The sequence below is a fragment of the Pundamilia nyererei genome, unplaced genomic scaffold, assembly GCF_000239375.1.
Source record: "Pundamilia nyererei isolate P.nyererei 1_Seehausen unplaced genomic scaffold, PunNye1.0 scaffold00013, whole genome shotgun sequence".
Lineage (NCBI taxonomy): Eukaryota > Metazoa > Chordata > Actinopteri > Cichliformes > Cichlidae > Pundamilia > Pundamilia nyererei.
Window position 1 is genome coordinate 4,969,955 of NW_005187414.1, and position 25,155 is coordinate 4,995,109.

Genomic DNA, 25,155 nt, shown 5'->3' on the forward strand with positions numbered 1-25,155 from the left:
CGGTGGGCCTGAGTGAAGACGGCACTGAAGATTTGCCTTTTTCTATAGTGTCTTTCCCATTTGGGGTTATGTGTGAGTTGCCGTCCCTTTTTAACCTCGATTTGTTCTTAAACGGTTCCCCGCAGCGCTTATCCTGCAATCATACAGTTTTATCGTTTTTATTAAAGTAAAGTTTTTAATTGTTTTTAGGTGCCGCTGTTACACTGTTACTTTTATTTTGTATTGAAAGTAAAACCCTTTTTAACTGACTGTGCGCCTACGGCTCTGTCCTATTTTAAATAGGTACCTACCACGAGTCACAAACGGTAATTTGCTGGTGTCCAAAGCATTTGCAAGGAGGTTTTTCGTGCAGCAATTTTACCTGTCAACTACTAGTCAACTCTAATATGTACACATTTTTCCTTACTATGACGTCACTAGGCCTGACTGCTAAAGCTCAGCCATGCAGGGGCTTCAGCAATTAATTTCACAGCAACTTCTATTAACATTCAGCAAACACTTGCCAACCAGTTGGGTAATTTCCCCCTTGCGACTTGTTGTTATCAGGTGGTTGCTGATTGACTTCTGGGCCTGTGTGACTGGGACCGTAGCCACGGGGAGAAGATAATGACTAGTAAACATGCTATTCTAGTGAAAGCTAACATGTTTGAAGATCAAGGGCATACTGGAATTATGCCATGATGATATAGTTATATGATATAGTTGTTGTTTTTTTTGTTTTAACCAGTGCAGGGGAAAAAATGGGTAAAAAACAAATGCCTTATACATTGGATTAGTTTTAGGTCATTAGATTAAGTCTTTGCTTTCATATAACACATCATATTTGATCTCCATAGGCAGTGATTTAAATAACAGTATCTGAGACATTAGTAAGGCAATGTGTTGAAAAGATTAAAACACTGAAAATGTGGGAAAAAAAAGTTGCTGAATCTGTTCAAACACCATTTTTTGTAAGGAGCCAGTTTCCAGAAAGGTTAAAATGTATTGTTATCCTTCATTGATATAGATGTTTGTGATGTTAAAAGCAGAATATTTACTTACAGTAGTGGAGTAGATAACTCCCTACATTTATTGTTTGAACTTACATGTGACATACCAGCGTTCAATTCAGAAAAATGTGACATTTTATACAACTTCAGCAGCTGTACGTGGGCGTATAAAAGCAAAACAAAAGCCTTGGGCTCAGATGCAACGAAAAGCGTTCTTGTGGGAGAATAACCTTTGTAGCATAGCATGCTTCAATATGAAGTCTTGATGGAGCAAAAAAGCATTCATTAGGAAGTCAAACAGATATATATGGAATATAAAATGATAAGCCTGATTTATAATGAGCCTGTGTTGAATAATGTAGGGGACGCTTCTCTGCATCAGTACGCCTTACTTCCCTCATGCTACACCCGCTGCAATCAAAAAATGAACTTGCGCACCATCTGCATTAGCATATTGTTATTAAAACATAGGGATAATTTATGAACCTAAATATACAATTAATGATAATCAATGTAGATTTTTTTAGCGTGACGAGTGGCCTGGTGATCCACTAATAGGTTTAGCTCACTCAGTAACCAAGTTATAAATTATTCTGTCAAAGCCGTGCACAGGCTTCTGTTTACAACCTACATATTCACTGACCTTTTCTGGTGCGGATTCGATGCGCCTGATCAATTCAATATTGTTCCACAAAAAGGGTTATTAAAATTTCATCCCCAAATGCGTGGTGTGAGCACTGCTGTAATGCAAAAGATTAATCTGCTGGTGTTAAGTTGGCGTTAGGCTAATGTGAGTCGCTCTAAAATGATTCACATTAGAGTGGGCCTCAGGGGCCGGCATTGCAGCCCTTCTTGATGCAGAAAGGAAAATTAATTAAAAACAATAATCGTGTAATTCTGCTCATTACTTTTGCCCAGGCTGTAACTTCTTTATCCCACTGTGTCTTTTTGATGTGTGTCAGATAGTCAGGTGCTTGCTCAAGGGGACTACTGCACGGTTGCATCAGGCAGGTGTCATGGGCAACGCAAGGAGCAACAGAAGGGAAGCCTGTATAAAAGATTCCTGTGCATCTGGGCCGAAGTAGAACTTGATAACTCACTCTGACAGACAGTGGTATCTAGGACAGAAGACCACTCTATACCTTTTCGTTTTCCATTTCTTTTTGCTTCTTCACTTCCTCTCTCTCAAGTCCCTGGACCATGCCAAGTCAGTTTGACTAAGAACATTAGGGTGTCACAGCTTGGGATTTGGCGTTTGCAATTCTATTAGAGCGTCGACTCTAAAGGCAAACGTCTTCCATTCCCTCTACCTCTCCTCCTGGCGTCGCCTCTGCCAGCCAACAGATGCAGGTTTTTACATATCAAAGCTGTTGACTTGCCAGAGTCATTTCTTCACGCCTCTAATGCTCTTTGCTTCAGAGGACTGTACCTCGGTCCCTTGATCAAGTTACTAAACGCGGCTTTGCACATGGCTCACCACCAAAGGCGGGTGGCTCACGCTGGGACCTGGAAATGCAGGCGAGAAAAGCATCTCAGAGGGATTGGCTTGTGCTTACACACCATGAGACAGGCCAAGTGAAAGAAGGGAGGGGGCATACCGACAGGCGTATGGAGGAAACAACAAAAGCCGGGCCAGACCGTGTTAATAAAGTAAATTCTTAAGTGGAGAAAGACGATCAAAGGTCCATGTATTTGGCAAATGCAATCCACAGCGTGCACTGAGGTGTACACAGGGTGGACGCGTTTCCCCAATATGCTCAAAGTGTGTCAAAGCAATCCAACAGTTCAAATGCAGATTGTTTGTGCTTTTTAAACTTAGGCTTTGATGCCAACTATTAATAAGTAAAAAGACTGACAAACAGAACTAGCTCTGAAGCAGGAACATGGCAGATTGATTTATCAATACCGAAGCCCTAATACGTCTCTTCATTATGTGTTCTCCTTTGAAGATGGAGAACAGATGAAAGTGTTGTATGACATCAAGAACTGTAGCATCAGAGAGGTACTTTATTAAAATAATACTAGATAATGAGAGATAATTGCATTCTCAGAATAAATTGTGTTGAAAGGAACAGATAGAATTATCTGGAGTGAATTGATGCGCTTCACTGCGAGTCTCATACTGCGTGTGTCGATGACGCAACTCCATGCCAAGGCAAATCCATGTTTGAGAAGGACTAGATTTAAAGGCATGCGTGTCTTTAAGCTGAGGTCTCGGAGTCTCGGTTTCCCCCTCCTTGCCTCTTGAGGCATGTCTTCTCCATCTGAGTGTCCCTAACAACAGTCACTCTCTGCAAGTGACCCTTCTGCCACAGTTGCACATACAGAGGGGAGAAAGCAGCAGCAGCTTGTGATAAGAGATGACCTTTCATGGTTGGATGTCAGAGGTGAGAAATACTGCCTGAAAGCATGTGTGATACTGACCTCGACTCTGAGATGGGGTCATTCAGAGGTTATAGAACTTCAGCTTGTTATGTTAAAAATATTGGCAAAGCTTTTAATGTATTTTTTAACATCTTTATCGTATTGGACTTAACTGGGGCCTACTCTAGAACCCTGGGTCTTGCCTTGAGATCATCGGTCATCCCAGACAGCTCATCAACTAGTCATACATGTGTATATGTGGTTAGTGAGTGTTCCTGGAGGTTGCTGACTGTAGCCAGGTGAAATTGGTCATAAAGCAAGTGCTGCATTCAAAAAAACTTCTGTGTGATTTCTTGGGCCACACATTGCCTGTCGCGTGTATATTAATTGTTTTACTTATGAGATAGCTTTATGATTGCACTGTAACAGTTTTGGCATTTTTATTATTATTACAAACAAGGATTTAGATATTTGTAATTTTTTTTCATTACAGTGGTAAAACACACCTTTGTCTTGATTTTGTTGATAAACTCTGGTCATGACAGCGGCATCTTATTTACTTTAATAACCCACAGTGTTAAAGAATGTGGCCCAGGTACAGTACAGCCAGCAGACTGTATGTTTTAGGTTATGTGTTAGATACTGCATCTTTTACAGTGACATGTATTTTGCTTAATTTCATGCATACTATTTAAAAGTATTATTGGCAAAAAGACTAACCCAATTTAAACAGATCAAATTTAAATGTGTCAGAGCTTTTAAGTAGTTACTGATTTGCGGATGAAGTTGTAACATTTGAATATGAAGCAAAAGCAGAAAGAATTAATTCTGTCATGTTGACCAGAAAGCTTCAGCTTATTTGCCATAAGCTGATTTCTGGTGAGAGGGAAAAGCTGCGTTATCCATTTTTGAACTATTAATAAATGAATAACAAATAAATAAAATACCTGGCTTTGCTTGTTGAATTTTGGATTCAACTATTTATTTGGTTCCAAAACACTGCCCTTGCGTGAGACAGCAGATCCAGTGAATGCTGCTAATTAATAAAAAGCATCTCAGAGTTTAAATCCGTTGTTTACTTTTCGGTGTCAGACTTGGGTTTGTAGGAAAGCCACTAACCTTTGATACGAGCTGTCATTGCTGCATAATCTTTATCAATTCAGCCCCAAATTTAAGACAGTCTTCTTCAAAGCGCATCAAAACTTCATTAACTCTCTTAATACAGACAAGGCTGTAACAGCTAAGCTGAAATGTGAACGCCACAGAGAAAGTACAATAAAACTCTTAAATAACTGAGGGTAAAGTGTGGCGCTAAGAAAACAGCAGCTGAACTTCCTCTTCAAGCAAAATATCAGTAGTTGCTTGTGTAAACTTCTGTAGTTTTCTCTTTGGCAGGTCCAGTGTTGACAATACTTGATATATGCACCAAATTCAGTGTAATATATTTCACAATGTGCTTTAAAACAGCTGTGTTGCTGCTCAGGTTCCTTTTAGGTAAAGGAGTGAATGCATTATTTGAAACAGAAGAATGTATGGATTAACTAAGTGGGCCATGGAGAAAACAATGGAAGCCATGAGAGTTTATCCATTTCCTATGATAACTTGCCAGCGACTGGTAAGCACCCAGCATGGATGGCTTTCATTTCCTTCTTATCCATCTTCCCCTCTTTCTTTGGTGGAGAAAAACCTCCCCGAATCTTCAGTGAGTGACACTTCTTTCAATTCCTGGTGCTCATCCAAAAGATTCCATTTGGATGTCCATAAATAAAGACGAAATGAATACCAGTGGGAACAAATTAGCCGGTCACTAATTAGCTCTTAAGCTAATGCTGAATGTCATGTGTTAAAGGAGGGTAAAGGAGTGTCAATGAATGGTGGTGGCACACAGTCTTCAGGTCATCACACAAACACACATCCAGGCCCTTTCAAATGGGGGCATCAGCATCAAGAGCTTTGTGTCTCAGTAAATATTAGTTCTGCTCAGCTCGCACTCAGCAGATAAAGTCCTCAGTGTGGGAGGCGGAGTCAGAGCAGTTTCCTCTTAGACCTGACGGAGGGTACCAGGGGACTAGACTAATTTTACAGCCTTCAGAAAGAAATTGGATGGGTGCAAATGAAAAGAAATGGGTGAATGTTCAATTCTGGTCACACTGGACTAGAATAATTACACGGTATACAAAAGAAAATACATCACAGTAACAAATGGTGCACCACATGTACAAACACATTATTTCACTGCTACAAGTTATACCACAAAAATGCATTTCCCCACAAATTTAGACACATATAGAAAATACCCACAGTCTGTCAACTCACATTGTACAATCAGCTCCACTATGGCCTCCCGGGGCTTCACGTTGAACCCATTATACTGGCTGGTCTGGCAGCGGTACGAGCCCGTCATCTCCCTGGACACATTAACAATACGCAGCACGCCGTCGTAGCTCTCCATCTGCATGCTGCCGTCTGGCATGGGCGCTTCCTTATCCGCTCGCGACCACAGGATGATCGGCTTGGGCTTTCCTGAAACAAGGCACTCCAGCTCCACTGTGTCACCCTCGCGGGCCACCAGGGGAGACTTGCCCCGTGGGACTGTCAGGTTGGGGGGAACTAAGAAAGAGAAAAACAAAGGAGGGACTGATATGGGGCTCTAGAAAGTCAGCAGGCGGGGTAAGAGGAAATAGTCAACTTGGGGAAAGTTGTGGCGAAAAAGGTATGGAGGGGGAAGCGAATGAGCATCCAAAGTTGCGATGGCAATGAAGCGGCATCTCAGCAACATACACAGCTTTTATGGAAGCACCATGCGGATATTAGCAACAGTAATGTCTAACGGCTGGGACTAGACAGTCTGAACATGTACTCTACGCAAAACCACCACGAAGGACAGCAGTGAGAAGGTTTAATGCTATCAAGCAATGGCAAACGATGAACAATGCAATGAGCGGACAAGCAAATTCTAAATAGTTAATGACAGCCTTTATTAGCTAAACAAGTCCAGGTACTAAAAAGACTAAGGAATGTAGACCATGCAGTAAACTACAGAGTAAGAGTTCTGTTCGCACATCCACTCTGAATGCATGAAGATCAGGCAGATTAGGCCTCACAAGGGATTAGTCCAGTGAAATCTAAGACATAGTTCACAATCAGCGCAGCAACCGATGTTCAACTGGATTGAATAAAACAGTTACAAAATAAACATGCAGAGGAGAAAAGTAAGACATGATCTTTATATATATATATATGTATATAAAACAAAAGCAAACCAGCAGTTCAACAGTTTGTAAAGCACTCCTGTTGCCTTTGATGCCAGGAGTTAGATTGATTCCAAGCTTGTGTTTATACATGATTGTGGGTCATTGTAAATCACAAAACCGAGAGAAGAGAATTCCTTGTAACTACAAAGTCTTGATCTTCATATGAGCTATCCTTACACTTCTAATACACTCTCAGCAGTAGCAGCACTGGCATTACAATCAACAGCCAAACAGCATTGTTACTTTCACTGTCACATTTTCATCATCTCCTCACTTTCCCATCACAAAACTATTTTTCTGAGACGTTTTCCACAGCTAAAATCACTTTAACATTCATAGTTGCATCATCGCAATCAATCGTCACAGCTTTTTACTTCCCTACCCTCCTCCTATCCTTGTCGTGCAACCACTCAGTCTCAATCTAGCACCCCATAATTTAGAGCATTTACAAGAGAACCCTCCCAAAGGTGATGCAGCACTGAGCCTGGCCATGTAACAAAAATATGACCCAATAAATAGATACCTGCCTTTTTTACAACAGGTATTTTAGAGTCTGGGTGAGTGCAAACAATTAATAATAAAAAAGAGGAAGAAGAAGATTTGCAGATATCCTTGAGTGTGTTTATGTGTGCATCTGTCTTTTCTAAGTGTGGAAGGCAGGAAATCTAGCAGGTTGGATCAAATAGTCTGGTTCCTCACCAAGCATGCTGGCCAAGTAAATTTGTTTAATTAGTAAACCTGGCAAATTGCGCCGGCTCCTAGAGTGCTGTGTATGTGTATAAGTGTGTTCATATGCGAGTCCAAATCATCAACAGACTCCAGCTCTGTTTTGTAGCACTGTTCCCAAAAATAGTTTACAGCCAGCAATTTGAGGAGTGAAAATCTTCTCAGCAATGATGAAACCGTGTCGTGCTTCCCTGATGATTTTCGAATCACTGTCATTCTGCCCAAACAATGCTGCAGCTGGAATGGAGTCAAGCCACATTGGAGTTTCACAGTGATGAAATCACCAGCAATCTCACGAAAACGAAACAGAGTCCAGCTATATTTCTTTGAACCCCATTTTTTGTGTGGGTAAGAGGTGAGAATCCTGCAGACGTTTCACTGCTCCAGCTCCAGGTCAGATTCCTTTTGTCCTCCCCCCAGAGTCTTGGATAAATTATCACACTGTCAGAAACAAGGCAATCTCACGATCCTCAAGTATTAGGTTGTGCCTTTTAAAGACTCTGTGGCGCTCTAAAATTAGCTCATTGTTGATAGCTCGGCAATTATGACCAAGAATTGAATAAATGCTATAAACAGGGCATGCTGTCAGACAATCTTATTCGTGGATTTTTTTTCTTTTAAGAATGAGAACAAAGCTGCAATTATTAATTGATTTAAAAACTGGAACTAAACAATATTTAGTCTAATCTAGTCTAGTCAATGTTTGGAGTAATGTAATAAACATGCTAGCAAATGCGTGCCCACTTCCATGAGGCACGGAGAAATAAATGGGCTACAGAATCAAAACAATGAGCTGAAAAATACTAAAAAATACTAACATTCTGTAGAGTTGGATGATAATTCTCTATGATAACATCACAGTACTTTCATTTTCTGTCATTCCAATAACATCTATTACTACAGTATCTGGATAACAGGTTTTGATTACTGTAATACAAAAAATGAAAAGCTATTACCTAACTCCGCACATAAACCAGATCATGAGCCAGTGAATACCAAAAAAAACATGCTGGTGTGATTTGCATGAAATAATGAAGTCTGGTCATTCATAGATAAAATACTGGCATTGTGTTTGGCACTACAGAAAAAAAAAGGCCCTCCACAGAGCCAGTAATGGCGGACCCTCATTTCATCCTTGCACATTTGCTGATTTTTTTTATTCACACAATGTCTCAATTTTAACAGCAAAGGTTTAAATCCACTTTGCTATTCAGAGCATTTCCTTGGGTTAAAACAATGAAGTAGTGAGTTTGAAAGGACAGGAGAGGAGCAGCAAGCATCCATTAGAGTGTGGAGGAGAGGTTTATTCACCGAGTTGCCATCATTACACCTGGCCTCTCCACTGCCTAGATTAGGCAGGCAATTACAGTTTGTCTACCTGTTGGGTTTGGCAGCACAAATACTGGCTATCAGCTGCCATTGTCTCTCCTCACACCACAACGAAAAAAAAAACAACAGACAGGCATACATGCACTCAGAAACTCGCACATCCTTCTCTCTTGCTTACTCTGTACATTACTCTTCCTCTTGCTCTCTTTTTTCCAAGTGAACACCCTGCCTCAGTGTTTGAGTCTGACCACTGCGATGCTCAGTGTGGAAGGGAGCCTGCTACTGGTTTTCACTGTGCTCTCATTGTGCCAGAGCCATCCAAATGCCAGTGATGCCTGCAAGGCATGCCCGCTGTGTGCGTACGTCTTTGCAGTGCGCGTGCGTCCGCGCGGTTAATGTCTCTGCACGTGCACATGTGCACGTATCGCTCACTGCTTCTCTCCTCGCCCACGGGTGACACCATGATGTGATCCTGCCTCAGTTCCTCAATGAGATGCGATGCTTCTTCTCTTTGCTACTGAGCAAAAACACTGTGCGTATGTATCTGTAGGTTTATGGGTTAAATCAAGATAGGACCTTCTAGTCTGGCCTCAGCACTGCGCTGGAACGATCCTTCAAATGTAGCTTTTAATTATGATCCATCAGCACCGCAGCAGACGCAGAACAACATGAGCTAACTGCAAAAAGGTAGAAATAACTGGCACTTTGAATTTTCTTACAGCGACAGGATCCAGAGTGATGTTTTAGAGAATAAACATTCCCACTGCCCCCTTTTTTTGGGTAAGTGCTATGACATCACTCCTCATCACCATGGCAACATAGTGCTCTCGACTAAACCAGGTCCTGCAGTGTGTGTGCGCGCGCGTGTGTGTGTGCGCGCGTGTGTGTGTGTGCATGCATGCATGAGACTGTGTGCTCAGACAGCTTGAGGCCAATGAGTTGGTCACAATGTGACAGGACTCTGTTCCTCAGAGTCCTGATGCTCTGGGGACAGAGTGAAGAGTCCCATAGGTGCACTGTGGACATGTTTTTGAATCTGTGTGTTTCTGTGTGTCTGTTTTGGGGGAGGCTGTATCTACACCCTGAGTCGCTGAAGTGCAATAAATATACACAGATGTGTTAAATTTGGAAGAGTGCACCCACAGACTGCTGTGACACAGCAGTGACAAGACTGACATAACAATGTGTGCGCGTTTGTGTGTGTGTGTGTTTTGAGCTCTGTGTCATTCCCCTGAGATTTCATAACCTACAATCAATCTCAAAAACTCTTCACATGGATCAGACTGTAGCACAGCAGATTTTATACCAGTGCCTTCTTTTTTTTTTGTTTAACCAACAAAACAGAATACAAGAAATGTCCAGTCTAAAAACAAATGCATGCAACCACTTTTCTACTGCTAAGCGGGGAACAACTCCCATGGATGGCCCACAGTTTATGTAAATTGCTCAAGGGGCCTTCACAGTAGTTAATGAGGGAGGGAGAGTGTTTCTTATTCATGTTTCTCAGATTTTCCCAGCTGCACGGGGAGGTGATTTCCCAGATGGTCACCTCCATAAAGCATGACTGCAGGTGTTGCGGTGGAGACTATAGGCAGGTACACTGAGCACAAATGCAGCAAGTTATCTCATCTTATTCAAATATGTTGTACTCTGAAAACAATCTGAGCTATGGATACACCCCTGCTATCCAACGTCTCCAAACATCCACATAAGCGTGTTTATTAACAAACTGAAGTTTTTATTTGCGCTGACACTTTGGGCACCGGTAATCTACCACAGGAACATCACAGGTGCTGTGCTGACATATTGCGCCCAGCGCCATTGTAGAAGTGGCATCTATTGTTTCTCATATGGTGGATTTCTCAGGACAGTGTCCCAGCTGTGGGACAGCTGGTAAGCCCCTTCATCGCAGTTCATCGCTCACTGTTAGTCTATTGGGTCGTTCATCCAGTTTTGGGGATTGGTTCCTGTGTGCAGTTTATAATTTCATTTTCAAACCTTGGATTAATGAATTTTAGATTTTAGATGTGAATGCTCTACAAGACCAAAGACAAACTTGTTATTCAGGCCATTTACTCAGTTGGAAAGATTTCTATCTGTCACGTGACATTGCCTCAGCATACTGAAGGTGATGGCGCTGGGATCTGCATTAAAATGATATATGCAATTTAGATCTTTAATGAAAAAATACAACCAAATAACTAACTGCTCTCTAAGGATTTAGGGATGTAAATAAATGGTCAACTCAGCAGAAAATGAATGTACTGTTCAATTTCGTTCCACCTCATGTTAACATGTGATGCGAATGACAAATAAAGCTCCTTGAATCCTTGAAAGCTCTGCTGTAGGTGGTCATATGAACCCTCCCTTTGAAGCTACTACCCCTCACAGTGTTTATAACATAATTATAAAGTGACTTTTCATGCTGAATTGTTCAAATAATTGTTAAAAATAATTTAAATATATGTTAATAACCTGTTTTGTTGCTCTCCTCTGACCTGTGTTTCACAGTGTGTACCTCTTTTGCTGTGCTTTGCTCCAAACAGACACATGTGGAGTCAAGCAAAGCAGAGACCTGTGAAATGAAGGCACTATCAGTTAAGTTTATGATAACTCATCACTATCTGTATGCTTTATTTTGTAGTATGCTGCATTAAAATCTGATGGCCAGAACACAGTATCATCTGTTCTTTTAAGCAAAGCCAACCTGATTTGGTGGAAGGAAAAAAAAAGAAAGCGACTGGGTGGCTTACTGTGGCCTATCAGTGCTGGGGATGGTTATTTATTTATTTTTACTCTTGTGTAAACAACCTTTCTGGTTATAAGTGATACGAAGGTTGAATTATGTGTGCCACAAAGCTTTTCAAACCAAAGTGCAAGTGCTAGCTCGTATGGCTCACTAGATTACCAGTAGTAGCTAAGCATTTCTTCCAAGGCAATCACACGCATAATTCATTTCATGCATTAAGCTTATGGAGTTAGAAAGTCCTGTTATTGACAAGAACATTCACTGTGTAGTATTTCTCAACTGCCAATGAGCTGTTACAGGATGAAGTGAGAGGTCAAACCAATGTTAGCAGCTCTCTCAGGTTCTTTGTTAAATAGGGAGCTTAATGCTCCAGCAACTACACTTAAACCTGCTACCAAAAGCCTAGCACAAGACTAAACATTTTGCCACTTTTCTACACAGATTATTGGCCAGTAACCTTGAGTGTTTTCAACCACCTAAAAACCGTTTACAGTAGTTAAAGAGACAGCAAATTACAGCTGATAACTATGCTCATATGGCTGATATTGTAGAAAAAGTACTAATATTGCCATCGTTACCGAGGTGGTACACTACGTGAAAAAATGTATTGGACAATACCTGTTAATTTTTGAATTCATGGGTTTTCAGTTTCATTGCCACAGATGTGTAAAATCACGCCATGCAGTCTGACAAATATTTGTGAAAGAAAGTGTTGTTCTAAAGAAAACACAGAATCCGAGCACGATACTGTAACAGGAAGCCACCACTATTCTAAACCAGTTTCTACAACGTCTTCCCTTCCTTAGATCTTCCACAATAAACTGTAGGTGGTATTATTGCAAAATTAAATCATTTAGGAACTACAGCAACTCAGCCATGAAGTGGCAAACCACGAAAAGTCACAGATGGGAGCGTATCTGAGTGCTGAGGTGAAAAATTCTCCAAACTTTGCTGACTCTAAACCTCCTTTAGCATTAACATCTGCACAAAAACTGTGCATCAGGATCTTCATGCATGGATATCCATGGCTGAGCAGCTCTTGTAAGTGTAAACATGTAGGTGGCCTTTACTTTTGTCCACACATGCAGTGTAACAATACAGTGCTTTTGGAGAACTTTCAACAATACAAAAACACTACACAATGCACTTGTAGATTTTTTCTTCATATTTTTGCACCGTAAAAAGCCTGTTCTGCAGTGAAAGAGCATCGACATGCAACCAGCACCATCAAGTGAGACACACATGCCATGAAAATTTCATGTCCTGACGAGATGGAGGCGGGAAAAATAAAGGAAGCATCTCATTTCCATTCACAGTAACCAAAAGAGCAGTTTGAACTTTTTCACCCTGTAGTTGAGTCAGGATGCAGACCAGGTTTCTCTTTATAAGGGTCAGTGAATTTGCTGCTAAAACAAGCACATCAGAGTGGTCAACAGCCAGCAGTCATGTTGTCCCTATTAGAATCACATGTGGCACAGTCCCTTAGATGATGGCAGATCATGACAAATCAGAGTCAAAAAGACGACATTGTGCATAAAAGGAGTACACACAGAGAGCGGCGGGCCTCCCCTGCGCGTCTGATGACTCAAATTTTGTTGTAGAAAAAGGCTTGAACACTGTGTTTATTAAACCAACTCATTTCTTAATCAACTGAGCACTTGAAATTGATTTACTTAATTAATTAACTGCAGTAATTCTTAAGATTGACAGAGACACTGGGTGGTGCCAGGATTTCAGGTGTGAGCAGGTTGCTAATTGAGGGACTCATCAAAGGCGGATTTATCACCCGCGCAAAAGGGGTGACTTTCAGTCATGATACTTCGTTTGTGATCAATCATGACGGTGATTTGTTGAATAAAAAAAAGTATCAAATGGGAGTCAAGGAAGCACAACTGTTTAAAAGATCCAAATGTAATTTAGGTTCCACTATTTTGATAATTACAATTCTGCTTTTTAGCGATTAGCTAAGTGGCTATCTGTGATCAAAATTAGCTTTAAATGTCAGAAATAAATCTGTAATTACTCGGCACGCTATTAAAATTTTATCTCTTAAATGTCCCACAGGTATTTCCGGTCTGAGTCCAAATAACATTTCAGAATGACAGTAATCACGTCATCTAACATAATCCAGCAAGACATAAACACACATTTTACACACAAGTTAATGAAAGGATTCATTTGCTTGTTCCTGTTAGAAGTTTATGGCATGTTTTACACTAATGCTCGTAACTCTTTTCAGCTGTTCCCTTGTCCCGTGGTTCTTAATCTTGACAGTATCCAAAGGGGAAGTCTGTGTCCTCGTTTTCAGACACTCATAAATAAGCATTAGCACCGCAATCTCCGGCAGCTCCGGCGAGGAAAGAAGCTGCTTATTTAACGAGTGTGTGAAGACGGTAAACTGCTTATTACTGCCGTTTTGCAAAAAGGGAGAAAATCGAGAAATTTGTGCTCGTCGAAGGTTGAAAGAATGGAAAAATAATAGTTTTCACTTTAATCAATGCATCCTGTGGAGTGGTCTCTGGCTAAGCGCTGGTTTCGAATCTGGAACTAGAGGCAGTGTTGGAACAGCCAGCAAGTGTGACATTGTTCAGAGAAGAGATACTTTAAAGCTCAAATGCTTCCCAATCACTTCCCCTGTACGAAACCTTGGCAAACCTGTGGTAATCTCCTCTAAACACTTTTATTAAGACTTCTAATTGCAGCTCAGGCTTTCTCCCTTCAGGAAAACAGGCAGAGGCACAGAAAAAGGGCTTATTCACCCCACAACAGGCTGCAGGCGCAAGGCGAGGCAGAGGCACAAGGCGCTTTAGTACACGGCAGCTATACAATGGCGCTCAGCTGAGACATTTCTCTGATTTGTGGCATCAATCTCACTGAAAGAAACACGGCATCCTTTAGCAAACAGCCCAGTCACATCCAGGTAAAGCAGCAGGAATTTTAACCGGCAGAAACAAAATTCAGTATGTTATTTCCTGTGACAGGAACAGCTACTACAACGCAACTCTTTCATACTATTTCATACCCACACATTCGACCGGAACAATGAAAGCTTAAGAAGCAATCAAATCTAAGCCTTAAGGAAAGCTTTCATTTCATATGATCACAAAAGAGCCAGTCATTTCCGTGGTTATTTCCTCAGTCAGACGGCGGTGTTCTACTTATTTATTTATTTAGTTTTTTTTGCACATTAAAGGATCTGTGTTAATGCACTGGCATCGCCCAGGCACTCGGAAAGAAGAGAATATGCTACTTAAAAGATAATGAGGAAACAATCTTGGCAGATGCGATTGATCCCACTGTTTTATAGCACAGGGATTATCAAAGGATTATCTAACAATAATTATGCACACAAGGTCGACACATTGCTTTCATGTTCACGCTGAGAGTGGCAGCCAGGTGTGTGTGATAGAAAAATAGTACAGTGAAAATGGGTAAGGCTGCGCGAGGGTGTAAATGTGGCTATCACCGTGTAGGCATATGTGTGCAAAAAGGGGACGTAAAGCTTGCTGGCAACCCGATCATCAAAACATCGCACAACCCAACAGTCACTTATCAGCACAGAACACATGCCAGGAAATTCAAAGCAAGAAAAAAGAGATATCTACAATGCCAGCAGCAACACCAACTCATGGGATTCCCCTCCACCCACCCTCTACATCCCCACCCCTCGAACGGAATCTGGAAGTTTGGGATGAGCCGAGGACAACCAGGAAACTCCCTCTTGGTGTCTGCGGGGTGTGGATATAAGGGGTGATTTCTCCCAGTGGAGTTAATTGCTGATCAACACACCTTTGCAGCTCATTCACTGACCTCACATATACAACACAGATAGCACAGATAAAGACGAGCATTCCTGTGATATCACATGCATGAATGTATAATTGCTTTTTCTCTCTAACCACTGCGTTCGGCTATTACTGCAAAACCTCCAGGGGATAAGAAAGCACAAAAGGTATTGTTAGCTTTACTAAATGTGCTTCGTAGCAATCTTTTAATAAATCGGTCTCTGTTCTGTTGTCCGTGAAACAGTAGCTTTTTTTTCTTTTTGGATTTTGATTGATGTTAAAATCTAAAACAGTGGATAGAAAATAGAGTCAGTTTCTTTTTTGACTATTGTGCTCAAGACTGAATACTGTTATCAAAGCTTACACATAGTTTTTACTTTCTTTTGAAACAACTGACAAACAATAGAATGTCAAAGAATCAGAAGGACACAGTACATGACTGGTTTTCTTTGAGTCAGACTCAATACGACCCATACTAAACTGTATCAGCTCGGTAGACAAGGTGGACTGGTATGTTGTTATTAATAGGCTATTAGTGCCAGCCACTTGAACCTGTTCAAGTGCACATTACCACGGATGCATAATCACCCAGTCACATGGCAGCAACTCAATGCATTCAGGCATGCAGACGTGGTCAAGACGACCAGCTGAAGTTTGAACTGAGCATCAGAATGGGGAATAAAGGTCACTGAAGCGACTTTGAACATAGTATGGGTGTTGGTGATAAACGGGCTGTTTGAGTATTAAAGAAATTGCTGATCTACTAGGATTTTCTCACAAAGCCATCTCTGGGGTTTAAAGAGAATGATCCAAAAAAAAGGAACGGGAAACTGAGGCTACAATTCGCACGGGCTAACAAAATTGGACAATAGAAGATTGGAAAAATGTTCCCTTGTTTGATGAGTGTCGATTTCCGCTTTGACATTCTGATAGTAACAACAAAGCATGAAAACATGAAGCCAGCATCAACAATTCCAGCTGCTGGTGGTGTAATGGTGTGGGGGATATTTTTCTGGCACACTCTGGGCTACTTAGTACTCTCTGGGCATCATTTAAAAGCCACAGCCTAGCTGAATATGGCTGTTGACAATATTTATCCCAATATTTTACCCATATTCTGATGGATCTTCTGATGGCTGATTCCAGGAGGATGAAGCATCACATCACAAACCTCAGATGTGATGCTGCTCCATTAATATGAACCCACATTTCTGGGGAATGCTTCCACCTGAATCTATGCTGTGAGGAATTACGACAGTTCTGAAGACAAAAAGGGGGCTAATCCAGCACTAGCAAGGTGAAACTGATGAAGTGGCTGGTGAGTGCATGTTAATTGGAACAGTCCTGAAAGCAGCCAGACAGATGGAAGAGTAACGGACACTTAGTGTCTGATTAGCTGGAGCAATGGAGGCAGTTTTGATTCACAAAGTTCAATTGAACACTTATTGCGATAGAGAGCTGTTGCTACTGTAATAATGTGTGCAGGAACAGAAGTCAAAGAGACATATTTATGACTATTACACAGTCTGGGAGCAAGTGTGTAGATGTAGAAACAGCCTGTAGATATAAGACATTCAAACATTCTTAAACACAACACACACACACACACACACACACACACACACACACACACACACACACACACACACACACACACACACACACAGAATCTGCAGATAAAGAGTTTCTTTGAAAGTATTCATCTTTGAGAGCATCCATCCATTTTTCTTAAGCCTATCAAGTTCAGGGTCACGTGGGCACTGAAGACTCAAAGCTGCCAGGGTATTCCATAGTGACTCGACATTGATAGTTTGCAACATAACCGCTCACACCCTTATGGATTTTTCCCTTTAGCTTTAGCTGAAGTAAAGCCATTGCACCAGTCAAATCGACCTCTCATGCATGTCTTTGATTTGTGGGAAGAAGCTGAAATACCCAGAAATAACACGGGGAGAACATGCAAGCACCACACAACTTGAAACTTGTGAACTTGATACAACAAATCCCCAAACCTCACTGCAAATACGCATTTATTGTCAACCATTCTCTGAGACAGGAAAAATATGAAGATTGCACCATGTTGTCAACACCATAAGCAATGCTCTATTCATCTCCACCGTGACAGGGCATCACATTGTGGCGGATATGTAATAACCTCACCAGACAGCATTAAAAATATATGGGAACACATGAATTCGGGTGAAAGCACCCTTCAAAAGAAATCCTTTTTTTTTCTTGTAAGTTGGCAACTATATCACACAAGTCCAACATATCCAGAATATTTAATTTCACTTCACTTACCCTAAAATCAGCAAGTAAGCTCTGTGTTCGCACGAAGATGGTAATCAACTCATTGAGACAACTTAAGATTTCCCAATCTAGCTACGCTGGGAGTGGTCACATGAAAGGTCAAGTTTACTGGCAGCAATCACACTGTGTCAAGATGATGAAACAAAAATATTAGAAAAATATTGCAGCCAAAAAAAACACTATGTAGCAGTATTGTATTGAAGTTTATTTACTCATAACAAAAGTTGCCTCAAAAGCACTGTCTGAAAATAGCTACGCATTTGAAGCATTTTTGACCAGTAAGACTTGTTATTAAAATAAGTTAGTAAAACTCTCTGAAAACTATAGACACTCTTATTACTGATTTCCAGGATTTGGGACACTACTTTCCTGAGAACGGACCTGATAGCAGAAAGTGAATTTGTATGAGTTCATCTCTTATCTCAAACAAACTAGCTCTGGGGAAGGTTAAGTGTCCAGGATAAGCTGGTGTTGTATGCTGGTAAGAGGTAAACCACCTATGTAAGAAAAAACCTCATAGGTAAAGCTGACGTTTCCTCTCTAAGCGCCGTAATACTGCCTGCTGATCCACTTTCATTGGACTGCCACCATTTCTATCCAACTTGAGCCCCAACAACACTTGCTCTGATTCCAAACATTTTCCATGCTGAATTAGCATATTATTGCAGATATTAATAATCGCTAGATAAGTATCCATCAGCTGTCCATGCTCGTCAGATACTGAATACTCATTTTCATGCCAGTTTTGACCCACGAAATGTAACATGCTTGTGAGCATATATGGTTTAACAATGCAATGGAGGATTATGTAACGCTGTGACATTACAGCGCTTTAGTTTTTGACCATCAGGAAATAAATATATTAAAATGATCTACAAAACTGATGGGACTGATGAGACAGTTAAAAAATTGAAGCCAACGGAGTTTGACTAACGTAGCTGTGAGAAATCAATGTGTTTGTGTCAGATCTGTTGGGGGGAGGTGTGTAGGTGTGTCGATGCCACAAAGGGGTGTGAGGCTCACCAGTTGTGGATGAGATGTTGACATCGATGCTGATCTCCGGGATGCCTCCTCCCTTCAGAGCAGCCACGCAGGTGTACGTGCCGAAATCAGTGAATTTCAGGTCTATGATGTCCAGGTTGGTGGTTCCAGGTGAGATGTCAGGATCTGTCTGGGTGATGACCATACGCTCTGAGCTCCGCAGGGCACGGCCATTCTTCAGCCAGCTAAATGTCAGCTCCTCTGGAGGTGTTGCCTCCACCTGTGACATTAAAAGGCTTTATTTTTATTACACTCACTAACATTAGCTCAGTATTATACGCATAACCATGTGTGCTTAGTCTCCCGGTGTTTTCTGTTACCGTACCTGACAGGATATCTTTACTTCCCGTCCAATCTGGATGTGGTCATCGTTGTGGTAGGGATCTGGAGTGATCCAGAATCGTCCCTTTTTCAAAGCTGCAATTGAAAAAAGAAATAATTTGATAAGAATCACATTTATATTTATATTTATACACTTCACGTGTTGATTCTGCAGCATGGTGCTGGAACAAACCCTGAGATATTCACAGTGGGATTTGGCTTTGGTTGTTATATTGATGTGTTTTTTGAGATCTAATCCCAAAGACAGGATTTTATAGATTTTTAAATTTTTTTCCCTGCACTTTTACTTTGCTCAACGTCCACACTTGAGCTGTAAATCACTGTTATGCATCTCAAGTGAATGCGCTATAAAGCTAAGTGTGTGTGTGTGTGTGTGCGCGTACCTGTTCAGTCAAACACACATTGTTCAAAAAGGCAGTGAAAGCCTGCATCAAGTCACAGCTGCCTGAAATACCTGATCTGAGCAACTAACTGAGCAAAATATGATATTTGCTCCCCAAGACGTGTCATTTCTGGAGCAGGGTTGTGAAATTGTAAAAGCATCTTCAACCCAAGGTGTAAGAGTAGACGATGACAGGACATCTGCAACTGGTTTACGTAAACAACATCTGAAATTTGATCTTTTGATGGTGCAGCAGGGTCAAACAGAGAACTTAAAAGATAAAGCAGAAACCTGTGTCTGTTTGAAAGCCCAACGCTTTGAACCGGCATTAATATTGATAGCTACACATGGAAGAATCCTACGGTACTGAAGCAGGTTCACGCACACTACAAGCAAACACACACTGTGAAATTGGAGAGATACCTAACAAAATATCCACCATTTCTAATCCAATTTGGTTTGCAAACTCCATTTTCAAAGCATAGCTTCTCTGAAGAGAAAAAAGAAGATGATTTCATTATAATGCATGCTGTATTGGTTTCAAACCCCGCGTCTACTGTTCAATTCATCTCCTCAGCAAAAAAGCTGACGGCACCATGGAAATCTTTTCATCTAGCAATTCCCAAGTGACATTATCATATTCAGTTTGGTAAAGGGAAAACGAAAACAAAACCTGCGTGTCAGATTTAAACACAGGAAATTCAATGTGCAAAACATTGTGACGCCTGCCAAGCTGCAAACTGAAGGAGAGACGAGTGACACACGCCTCCTTGACATGATCTTCCTCCTCACGTTTGAAATCAGTGTCGGCAGGCACAGAATCCTATTTCTGATGCATGCCAGATACAAATATTACAATCATGTCAGCGCTCTCCAAACACCAATGTGCATTTGCATTCACTCTTGTATCCCATATATCCTTATTCTCCAAGGCACTGCCGATCAATCGTGAAGTATAATTCCATAGCGCTGGCATGGAAACTGTGACAATTGACATTATACGGTGTGCATCCTTATATCTGTGACCTTTATGGATACAAAGCATTATCAGGAACCTAGATTCATTTCCTGTTTAGACTCAGCTCGGCAACACATTGAACAACTCCTTTGTGCATTCCTTAAACTCAACACAGAGAATAAGGTTATTGAGAAAATATAGAGTTCACAGTTAAACCCAGTTTGTGAGTGTATGTGTAAGGGAACACATCAGACATGTCAGAGACATCCAGAGATAGAGACGCGTTTACATTCCGACAGTGTGAAAAGCCTTTTGGTGTCCCAGCAACATCCTGAACAGAGTTGGCTACCACATCTTAAGTATTATCCTATCCACACACACAATTTGCAAACACACATTTCCACATAACCATGTGAGTGGCAGTGTTGTCATAGATGACAGTGGATAAAGATTTGGATTACATGCAAACGTCTTTTTCACATTCCCACAGCTCAGATGCATTCTTCTCCTTTCTTCACTGCAACAAAATGAGGCATTTAACAGTCGCAGGTCGGACTCTACTTCACTGTGAGGCTGGGTTTCATGAAGACGTCTGTCAGGGGGTCGACCCCCACCGTCTTCTAAACTACACTCATGTCAGTGAGTAAATATAACATTAAATATACATTTGCTCATTAAAGGTCACTACTCCAGATACATTAGCTCTGAAAGTACCTGCAATATTTATATAAGATCCCATTAATACTCTAAGGAAAAAAAAACCCAAAACATTATTGGTCTGCTGTGTCTCCTCTATCACTGGACCTTTTTATATTAAAATGCACTATAATTCTAGTGCAGATACACTCAACTGACCACATGAATCATGCGTTCATGGATGAGAAGGCCCTCTGTTGCGGTGTCTGATGCAATGTGGAGCTGTGGACCAAAAAAAAACTAAACAAAAAAAAAACATTTTAGTTACTTGCATCCACTTCATATCTGTTAAATTTAGCTGATGATTCACTGGCCTGTCCATGAATGCATTTATTTTCTCCAGTGATACATTAAACAAAAAGAAAACGAAGCGGTTAAAGGTGTTCTAGATGCAGCATGAAAAACGTCAGCTTAGAAAAGCACTCACAGCACTGAGCAGAGTGTAACTGTATGAGAATGAACACATTAATGACTGTGTTAAAAACAATGCCGCAGTAATGCTGCAAGCTTTTAAGTCATAAAATAGATCTTCATGCTGGTACGAGCTGCATATCAGTGGAGTTCACTGATGTAGACAGATGAAAGCATAACACTAAGTATAAGCACAAATTATGCACCTATCCATCCGTAAAATAAGAATATAGTTTCAATTTTACATCTTGAACCATGGCTTTGAACCACAGCTAATTTTGCTGTATGTTTTACAGGGAAAATTGGAAATAGGTGCAGACATGTACCGAAATGTGGAAAAATACATTGGAATATCCTACATAAGGCAAAAACAGAGTTTGTACAATTGTAACAAGGTTGAAAGTTAATATTTGCTATGACCACTTTTATTCTTTCACGATAGAGGCAGGACAATGATTTTATACAGAGTGGCCCAAGATCATCAGCTAAAACTGCTTATCCTGCTGACTCAGTCCCCTGTTGCTTGTGCTGGTAAAGCTTTATTAAAGACTTAATGAATGTTAGTAAGTTTCTTTAAGTAAATCTCTTGCATCAACTCCCTACTTGTTGCCTTTATTGAGCCAGTTATGACACTACTTTTACTAATGTTGACGTACCCCTCCCTTATTTTTGCATAGAGAAGCAGTGCACATCAAAACAGCCAGCAGTGCATATGTGCACTCATGCATATTTCAGAAATGACTCCTTCCAAGTCTCCTCCACATTCAAAAATCCTTTCCTGCCTTTTTATCTGACCATTAATATTGAATAGCAAGTAGGCATTCCTTTAAATCAGCTACATTTGTGTACGAGAGAGATAAGTGGGCATTACTTCTCCAAGGTTGTAGTAAATTTTGCTGGACAGCTGCAGTGACTAAAATGGCTCCTGCTCCTTTATGCATGGGAGAGAATCTAAAACTGGAAGTATTTTAAAAGGAACCGTGATGAGTGTGTGAGGTGAGAAGTACAGAGATGGGAGACTTTATCGGGTGACGGTGCGTTGTCACTCTTCCCTCCCCAGTCCGGATAACCAATTCATGGCAAAAGTCACATGAATGTTTTATGAGGGCTTTGCTCGGAAACAGAACTTTCCCATTTGCTCTGGTGGCAAACTGTGCCCCCGACTACTGCTACACTATTTTCACAACATCATTAATATCTTACAAGAGTGCTATTGTGTGTGTATATACAGTTGGAGTCTGTGCATAAATACATATATAAATATGTATGCACCTGTAAAAAGACAAATTGTAAAAAAACGTGTGCATTTCAAAGCTATAGCCCTACCTCTGTAAACTGTGAGAAAACTTTTTTAAACTCAGTGCCCACTGACCAGCTTTTACTGTCAGGAGTATCATACAGTCATATCTGATCAAATCACTTTTATCTGTCAAGATTAGGTTTTACGATGCAACTACATGGTTCAGGCTGTTTTGCAGAAAGATGGTGGATTGCGTGAAGCAGGTATTTAGCTGAGAATGAATGGACAAATTAGACACATAACACATACTGTGTCTCAAACGGTGCACTTTTATACTGACCACTGCTATTTTGAGTATAAGTGACTTCACACTGAAAGGTACAGCTGTGTGAAAAGACCCAAATAGTGCGCTTACAAGAAAAAAGGTTTGACACATACTGTGGTATTATTTGGATATTTATGTGGGATAAATTGCGATATAATGAAAGAAAATGTAGTGGTATGCAGTAAGAGACCTGACAGGTTAGAAAAACTGCATACACGTTGCAAGTGACGTGGGAACTAGAGACCATGGAAAGTGAAAGATATTGTGTAAGTTCAAGTGAATTGGGCGAAATAACTGCCAGTGAAGGGAAGTGGGTGGAACCAAAGATAAACTTTTCTCAGCTTCCAGGTGAGTGACTGAAGCGACCACCAATGAGAGTGAAGAATAGTACTGATTGAAATATATGAGGTTTACCTAGGCAACAGGAGCCTGGAACATCCGCAAGGGACCAGCAGTCACAAGCAAAGCGATGTCTGTTGAGCAACAGTGTGTAAAGAACGCAGGTAACATCAGAGTCCCAGTTCTCTGGTAAGTGCACAACTTATCATGCCCTATTTGAAACAATATCCAGCCTCAGTTTCCAGTTTATGTTGCACTTTCCGTACCGCGGAGCGAGTAGCTTGTGAGAGTGAGTGACTGCTAGAAAAACAACCACAAAGAGGTTTTTGCCAACCGGTGGAGTAATATACATTTTTCCCTATCAACTTGCCACAGGTGTGTGTGTGTGTGTGTGTGGGGGGGTGTCTGGGGCTTTAGCACTTGATTTCCCTGCAAATGCCATCAACTTCCAGTAACCTCTTGCCAGCCGTTTGGGGAATTAAAATTTTCCCTCATGACCAGCGGTTGCCAGTGGTCTCCAAGCTGTGTGACTGGTTCTTTATTTACTTGATCCTGCATTGTCATCCTGATTGTCACTTAGAAAACCTTACTTGCTGATATGGACCACAATCTATAGCTAATAAGTGAGAGTCAGACTGGTTTACTACTTTTATCAAGCTCCCATAGTTAAGTTATGATGTCAGGGAAGTGTTTTTTCAACTCTGTAGGGAGAGGACAAGAACATATGGAAATAAACTGTAAAGAATATTATAAATATACAGTATAAGTATTTGAAAGAGCAGTTCATTGTTACCTTTAAAATGTCTTAAACTGTAATGAAGCCCTAGCTTCGCGTATCTGCTTATACACTAGATTTACGCACAAATATCAAGCACCAGCATAAGAAATCCAGCTTTATTATTGAAAGCAATGCTGGCATTGCGCAAGTCAACATATGCACAAACAAGTTCTGCATGCATTATAGATGAACTTGGAAGCCAGTTGCTTTTTATCATCATCAGAGCTTCCTGTCATTGAACCTTGACTATGGCAAAATGCTGAGTAAAACATAAACAATCTTCAGCAACTTTCTTCATGGTAATATCAAGAGATAAAAGGTTCATCTGTTTGTACTTATATTTGCATTGCATGTCTCCTGCATCTGATTTTCTTGAGAGGTTGTATGCTGTATTCTTTTGAATCATTACCGATCATGTTACAGTGTGCCCCGTGTTCCCTTTTTAGCTGTAAACTGAAGGGTTTTTGCCTGTAGCGAGCCCTTTTGATTCTCCATAGCTTTAATGGCCTGTGGGAATAATAGGTGGCCTGTACATAAAAGCGCAGATAATCACACAAAGAGAAAAGCCGTGGTTGAGGTCTTCTTCTACAGAGAACTCGTGACACACGGCGGGATTACAACGGCACCACAGGGGACCTTCTTATTCGGCAATGCACAAAGCACTGGCATCTTTGCTATAAGGAACACATATGTATGCGTATAATATAAAATAAATAAAGTTATTAATCATGGAAATACATACACGGAGCCACACTGCGGAAAAAAAAAATGTTTGAACATGTTTTTTCCTTCACTGTCTCTCCAGTGCATCGCGTTGGCTTTGTCTGCTGGAGAAGAAAGACTTGTCTCACTCTCTTCTCACTCTGAATCATTATCCTCCTGTCTACCCATCAGCCCATCTCATTTTTCAGTCAGCCCTGTCTGTCCATCTCTCAGCAGGCGTCGTACTGCGCTCTCCATTCATTCTTGTGGAGAATATCAGCATGTGAAGCTGAGCTCATCTCTCTGAGCCAGATGGATGTCTCTAGAAACTGCCACTCACTTCATCAGCTCATCTCAAGGTTAAGCGGAGGGGCACACACATATTTGCTCCGCCAACTAAACACCTTTTCATTTCCCTCTTATCACTCTGTGTTT

The 25,155-nt window shown here is 40.9% G+C and overlaps 1 protein-coding gene across 7 annotated transcripts in view; it reads right to left on the bottom strand.

Annotated features, from left to right (window-relative positions):
* The window catches only part of mdga2a (MAM domain containing glycosylphosphatidylinositol anchor 2a), a 191,565-nt gene that overhangs the window by 50,598 nt on the left and 115,812 nt on the right, over positions 1–25,155 (bottom strand). For 4 of the 7 annotated variants that reach the window (XM_013908734.1, XM_013908735.1, XM_013908736.1 and 1 more), the window contains 3 exons: positions 18,873–18,964; positions 18,530–18,767; positions 5,670–5,990 (listed from right to left, as the gene is read on the bottom strand). In XM_013908734.1, the coding sequence (XP_013764188.1) occupies positions 5,670–5,990; positions 18,530–18,767; positions 18,873–18,964 (651 nt within the window). The remainder of the gene's footprint in view (positions 1–5,669; positions 5,991–18,529; positions 18,768–18,872; positions 18,965–25,155) is intronic. The other 3 variants (XM_005724984.1, XM_005724982.1, XM_005724980.1) reach the window with 1 other exon arrangement.